Source organism: Mus pahari, chromosome 4, assembly GCF_900095145.1.
Source record: "Mus pahari chromosome 4, PAHARI_EIJ_v1.1, whole genome shotgun sequence".
Lineage (NCBI taxonomy): Eukaryota > Metazoa > Chordata > Mammalia > Rodentia > Muridae > Mus > Mus pahari.
The window spans coordinates 111,717,191-111,724,494 of record NC_034593.1 but is presented as its reverse complement, the minus strand read 5'-3'; the positions used below and the strand labels follow the sequence as shown (position 1 = coordinate 111,724,494).

The 7,304-nt window shown below is 42.1% G+C and overlaps 1 protein-coding gene across 2 annotated transcripts in view; it reads right to left on the bottom strand.

Moving 5' to 3' along the window:
- Sec24d (SEC24 homolog D, COPII coat complex component) overlaps positions 1-7,304 on the bottom strand; it is a 95,462-nt gene that overhangs the window by 73,220 nt on the left and 14,938 nt on the right. For both annotated transcript variants that reach the window (XM_029537347.1, XM_021195252.2), the window contains exon 4: positions 828-976. In XM_029537347.1, coding sequence (XP_029393207.1) covers positions 828-976 — 149 coding nt within the window. The remainder of the gene's footprint in view (positions 1-827; positions 977-7,304) is intronic.

Sequence of the window (7,304 nt, the reverse complement as noted above, 5' to 3'; positions counted from 1 at the left end):
GAGAGGGAGAGGGAGAGGGAGAGGGAGAGGGAGAGGGAGAGGGAGAGGACATATCCCTGAAAGCACTGGTTTTCAACCCTCCTAATGCTACAGTCGTTCCTCATACTGTGGAATTATATTGTGGTAACTCCCAAACATAAAATTATTTTGATGCTACTTCATAACTACAATTTTTTCTACTCATGAATTGTAATGTAAATATCAGATATGTAGATGGTCTTGGGCCACCCCTGTGAAGGGGTTGTTCAACCCCCAAGGGGGATCCCGACCCACAGGTTGAGAACGTTGTCTTAAAGTGTACCACGTAGCCATCCTGCTACTAAGTGGGCATTTGTGCGCTCTCCTCTTTTCTGGTTTGTGGCACCTGAGATTTGATTTCACAGTGTTAAAAAACTCTCTGTGAAACAATAAGCATTGTGTTTTTAATTTTGAGGTCTCATATTAAACAAACAATTTTAAAATAAATCTCACCACTCCTCAGATAATTACTTTGTTTAATGCTTACGTGTGATGTCAGCATTTTTGTTGTTTATTGCTCCAGCAATGTACCATGCTCTGAGGGTTCTTCAATTATATTGAAATAGTGGCAACAGGCTCAGGAGAATCAGAACCAGCGCCAGACACAGTATCAATGGCTTATGTACAAGGTAGCATTTTAACATGTCATGCCTGAGTTATGTCTGCCTTAAAAAGGAAGAAATGATGAGGTGGGAGTGTAGCTCAGTGGTCAGCGGTGGCCTAGCACGTCTACGGTTCTGGGTTCACCTCCAGCAGCACAGAGAATACCGAATAGGCACCATAAAGGAACAGTGACAAGTCACGCTTACCATAGCTGTTGATCTGCATGGTGTTGAACTGACTGCCCAGCTGGGTGACAGAGGAAGTGGACCCAGGACCTGGGTAAGATGACTGTGGCAGGGGCTGGCCTGACGCATAAGAGGGGGCCACACTATTGACAGGTGGGGGTCCTGGAAATCTAAGAGACAAATGGTATTGATAGTATCACTGAGTATCTTAAGCAAACAACATACGCAATAGCGAATATATTCTAAAACAAACAAGCCCTCTGCATGTTAAGAAAAATGACTGATATTGTGCATCATATATTTAATCTTATATGAGTTCAAAATAACCCATGTGGAAGTGCATGTCCACTCGCACATTTCCTATGGCAAAGTAGAGAAACGTTTTTAACATGAACACAAAGCCACCTTTGGAAGACAGTTTGGAAAGATCAACCCAAGGCTACTTCACATACAGTAAACTTCATCAATAGAAGAAAACAAAAACAACAACAGTGTCAATAACCAAGAACCCCTGGTTTATGGTTGCATCTTTGTGATCATTCAGACCCAGTTTTTAAACAAAATGTGGCTTGTCTTACATCCTGAATCCAGCAGGGCACTCCATACACAGTGATGTCTGCCATTGTTTTGCAACACTGCAGTAAGTCTGGAGTTGGTTTTTTGTTTGTTTTTGTTCTTTAAAAACAATTCATCCCACTTTACATTCGATGCAGTTTAAAACTATGTCTGCTGTGTGTCCTTGTCACTGTTTTGATCTAAACAATGGCTACCAAGCATCGGTTCCATCCTGAGGATACAACACAGGAAGCTAACGAATACCTGGGGGCCATTATGACTCTTTTCTTACTAACTTTGAACTGTGAGTAAAACTTGAGGATTCTCAGACTGCATGGCCTGATTTCAATGTCTTTATCTGGAACCAGAGGCCATTGTCTCTGTTACTGTGTCTTGACTTCCATCCCTAATCCAGAGCCTAGGAGTCATCTGAGAGAGGAGACAGCTCATCTCTATCACGGGAGGGGGGGGAACAGGGAGGGTGAGGACAGGGATGGGGGTGGGGGGGCAGCCTCTTCCGGGTCTCAGGGCCCGCTTGCTGCAACACTGTATACTCCCTAATCTTGTTATTTTTCCAAACTGAATAATTATTTCAAAGGAACAAACCAAAAACTTCTCAAGCCATCACTTCAAGTGCATGTTGGGAATTATTCCAGAATGGTATCACACACTTCCTAAGTAAGGGAAGGGCAGACTCTGTATCCCACGTGCCTCACAAGACAAGCATGTCTACGGCAGATAACTTGTTAAAGCAGAGTTGATAATGTTTTAATCCCAAAATATTCCTAAGAAAAATGCCTCTCTGAAAAATTTTAGAACCACCATAATTAAATTAAGTAGCCTTCAATTTCAATATATTTAGGAAAAGAATGAACAAAGATAGAGAATTACAAAGGTAAATAAAATTTTTATTACACTGTGTGTGTGTGTGTGTGTGTGTGTGTGTGTGTGTGTGTATACACATCACACTGCAAGGTTAGAGATCAAAGGACAGTTTGCAGGAGTCTTTCTTCCTACTACATGGGTCTTTGGAATCAAGCCTACGTTGTATAGTTTGCTGGAATTTGCCTTTAAGCACTGAGCCCTCTTAGCTTTGGAGAGTAAGTTTTCTTTATGTCTCTTTGCTGGCTGTGAATCATTCAGCTTGAAATGTGACTCTTGTCTTGGGCTGACAAATGATTTCAACAACTGCCCAAAGATGTGACTGGTAAATTCATTGCTACATAAAAAAGAAACAGTTTGTCTTTGCTTTGTCAAGAAATGACACTTCATTCCCTAAAGTTCCTGGGGAATTCACACAGGGAGTAACTCTATAGATAACTGAAGTGCATCACAGAGTTTGGACATGATACACAATCCTGGGAAGGCAGCAGTTAAACTGGGGAAGTGTATTTAATTGTCTGAGACCCAAAAATCATGTGCAGAAGGGTTTAACAAAATACAATATTTTTTTAAAATATAAAATTCCATGGCTCACTTTTTTTTCTTTGTAGCCATTTCAGTTAGAACAAAGTACCTTTCAAACAGAAGTGGTGACATAAATAGTCTCTGGTTTTTATTGTGTTCTGTTTTGTTAAAGGCTAAAGATTTGGTACTGGAGAGATTGCTGGTTAAGGGACACACGTTGGTTTTTTAGGACCATAGTTCACTTCTCAGCCCCCTTATCAGGTGGTTCAGAAGTGTCAGAAACTCCAGCTATAGGGGATCCCATGCCTTCTGGCTTCTGCTGACACCATGTGCACACAGATGCACACATAAATAAAGGTTGTTAAATTTTAAAAAAGACTAAAGATTTAAAATACAGAATGAGAGATTGTACAACCACCAGATATTACTTTAACCCATAAATACTTACTTACTGTCCATTTCTTATGCATTGGGAGTTAAGTTTCAAAATTTATAAATAAATTATCTCTTTCTGACAAGCTTAAACATTCTTAGTCTTAAACATATGGCTTTTTAAAAACATAATGCCCATTTTAAAATTATTTAGAATAGAAATAAATAGATAGCCAAGCTATTATATACAAAAGGGAAAGAAAAATCAGAACACTTAAAATATCCTCTTTGTTACTCTCCCACTGCACACAGCGTGGCTATCAGAGGTAGGGAACCCAGCCTGCAGCTGGAGCCTGGGCAGCCACCAGATGCCTGCCTCTTCCTCCCATACTGTCTGCCCTTCCAAACTGTGAAAGCAGGCAGGAGAGATAAACCTATCCTGCTACGACACACTGTGGTTAATGGTGACACACACCTTTGATCCCAGCACTTTTCAGGCAGAGACAGACGATTTCTGAGTTCGAGGCCAGCCTGGTCTACAAAGTGAATTCCAGGACAGCCAGGGCTATACAGAGAAACCCTGTCTCGAAAAACCAAAACAAACCAAAACAAAAAGATAAACCAGAGTTATGTTTGATAGACTAAGAAATACTCAGATACATATTTTAATTCACTGTTTCATTTAATATCAGAAAAGAACAGAGCTACCACCAAGTACCCACTTTAAAAAGTCATATAATGACCAAAACTTTGTCTCAATCTAATCTTAAACCTTGGTAGCATTGATTTACTTCTCTGTCCCCATATTTTTGTCAATATTTGGAGATAAGGTATAACTATGGTTTAATCATGCCCCATCCATAATTCTAGCACTGAAACGTGACAGTATCCAGAGGCTACAGAGGCGCCCATCTCATAAATGGGATGTGGTCTCCTTTCCAAAGCAGGTCGGGCAGGCACTTGATCCTTCCTCCAGTATTCAAGGTACCATGTTGGAAGCAGCAAGCAGCCTTCATCAGACAGCAAGACTGCTGCAGCCTCCACCATGGCCTCTGTAGTCTCCAAACTGGTGAGAAATGAATGTCTGCTTTTTGTAGTGCCTAGTGTCCGAGTTCTGTAGCGGCCTCACAAAATAACTAAAGCAGCAAATTATTTCAAGATCGAAACAAAATCTGCATTTTAAACATTAAGCCCATAGAGAGGAGAAAATCAAATCCTATCCTTTCCCTATGAAAAACACTGAAGAGAGGCTGGAGGGATGGCTCAGTGGTTAAACGAACTTGTTGCTCTTGCAGAGGACCCGGGTTTGAGTCTCGGCACCCATGTGAGTGTAACTACCCATACACACAAAAGAAAGGGGGAAAAGGCACTAAAGAAAGGATGGGGATTTAGCTCTGTGAAAAAACACTTCCCAGCACGTGCAAGGCCAGGGAGCCAAGGCTCAGCAACACAAACAGGCAAAGCCTTATTTTCATCCCTACCTCTATTGGCATGCAACCAATATCTTAGTAGTCTCCTAACTACAGTTTGGGAAGCTGGGTCTCCTTCACTCCCTTAGTCACTATTTCTTGGTCAAAATAGATGGATCACAACTGAGTAGCTGTCATATTTTCCCTACGATGAAACTACTGACTTTTTAAGAGAATAAATTTTAACAGATTAATCTCACCTACAGATGCCTTAGGTAGAAAACTTTAGAAATACTTGTAAAGTTAAAGACGGTTGTCCTACCTCAGCCACGATCAAAAGAACAAATGACTGGGTATGACTTTCAGATTATATCAGATATTTCTTTTGAAATAACAGGTCTTTAAGATTTTTTTTAAATTTTTTAAGATTGATGATGATGATGATGATGATGATGATGATGATGATTTGAATTCTGTGTATGTTGAGGGGGGGTGTGCACATAAATACAAGTGTCCACAGAGGTCAGAGGGGTGAGATCCTCTGGAGTTGGGGTTACAGGCAGTTTTAAGCCATGTGATGTGGGTGCTGGGAATTGAACCCAGGTCCCGAGGAAGAGCAGTATGAGCTTCTAACCACTGAGCCATCTCTCCAGCCCTATTCATTTTTATTTTTATGTGTATGAATGTTTTCCCTGCATCATGTATATGCCTGGTGTCTATAATGATCAGAAGATAATGTTAGATGCCCCAGACCTGGAGTTATATATGGTTGTGAGCTTATTGTACTGGGAACCAAACCTAGGTCCCCTGTAAGAGCAACAAGTGCTGTTAAATAACCGAGGCGACTCTCTAGCCCCAAAATACCACTGTTTTAAACTCATGTACATATTCACACATTAAGACAACACTCTTAAGTTTGAATTGGCAAAAGTCCTATCTCTGTGAATGAGCCTCTAGGTAGGAATGAGGTGTTGCCACCCACAAAGAAGGATTACACAGTCAGCTGTGGGGACAGATGCCTGAACTCCCTGTCCTGGGGAGGGTGAGGCAGGGAGATCATCACTTACAGGCCAGCTGTTATGCGGTGACTGTAAAAGAAAAAGGGAAACTAAGCTGCATCAGCAAATGGCAGGCCCTGTCTATCTGCCCATCTGTTTGTCTGTCTGGCCACTGCCTCCACCCCCACCCCCACCTGTGGATCCAAATGTAGCACTCTCGACTACTGCTCCAGTGGCTGCCTTTATGGCACCATGCTCCCTGACATGATGAAAATGGATTGAACTGTACATAATTCCCCAATTAAATACCACCTTTTAGAAGAGTAGCCTTGGTCATGATGTCTTTGCACAGCAACTGAATGGTGACTAAGACAGTGGGTTTTTCCAAAGCTCCTTAGTGTTATCTTTCTCTCTTCCGACCCCTTCCTCTGTCCTGGCCTCCATTCCATCTACTTCCCCCCTTAAACATCTCCCCTCCTGTTCTTCACAGACAAGTGGCAACCTGTGTGTGGTTGTCCCTCCTCCATTATTCCCCCTCAACACAAACACAAGGGCCCCTTCCTAATTTCGTGCCTCCTGAAGCATTCCAATTTAAACACACACATCTACATATGTATATCTACGTCTACAAATCTACAGACCCACTGCTGGCTTCCAAACATGAGAGAGGGCATGCGGCATTTCTCTTTCTGGGTATGGGTGATCACACTCAGAATGGTTATATCCCGTTCCCTCCATTTACCTGAAGATTTCCTTTTTCTTAACCGCTAAGAAAATTCCACTTTGCAGCGGCAGCTTTGTCCTTTCATTAGCCATTCCTCAGCTGATAGAGACCTAGGCTCCTGGCTATTAGGAACAGAATAGCAATGAACATGGATAAGCAGCTAGCTCTGGAGAGACCTTTGGGTATAGGCCCAAGGGTGGTCTCGCTGGATCATGTGGTAGATCTGTTTATTTCTAGCTTTTTAAGAACCCGCATTGCTCTCCTTCGTGGCTATTCCAGTTTGTGCTCCCACCAACAGTGAATATTGCTTCTCCTTTCCCCAGATTCACTCCAGAACTTATTGTCCTTACTTTTCTTGATCCTAGGCAGTTTGGCTGGGGTAAATGAAGTCTCAAGGTAGTTTAATTTGCATTTACCTGATGGTAAGTCAGTAGTAGGTCAGGGAAGTCTTATACCCCCCCCCCAAACAACACAGACTACTGTTCTTGCTGGCAGTAATATTACTGCAGAACTTCACAGTAAGATTCTTTTGCTAAAGATATTGCACACCTGAGTCACGGGACATAGAAAGACCAAGCTGACACTAAACTGAAATTTTCCTCCCTACTGACTGGCTTTCATGATGCTAGACGTTGCTATGCAGGTTGCTAGGAGGAAGGGAGCCAGCACAGTCTTATTGAGCTGTCACAGCTGTCAACCTAGTAGACTATGGTAATGACCAGCATGGTAAGATGGATCACGGTTGCAATAGTGGCATTAGTGTTCTGGGGGAAACCAAGCGCTCCTGGGTTTAATGCCTGGCGTACAGGAGGACATGAACACTCAGTACTGTAACTATGAGCAAGACCTCATAGTCAGCGGACTCACCCCTCGGGGTTAGCCTATTATTGGTGTTCTCTAAATGGACATAGTATCAAAATGCCCTCTAAATATATTTACAATTATGCCCACTGATAAGCATGGCTCTCAGACCTCAGTAAGAGAAGATTCTTTTTTCTTTTTACAACGAATAGAGATTAAACAGAGACACTAA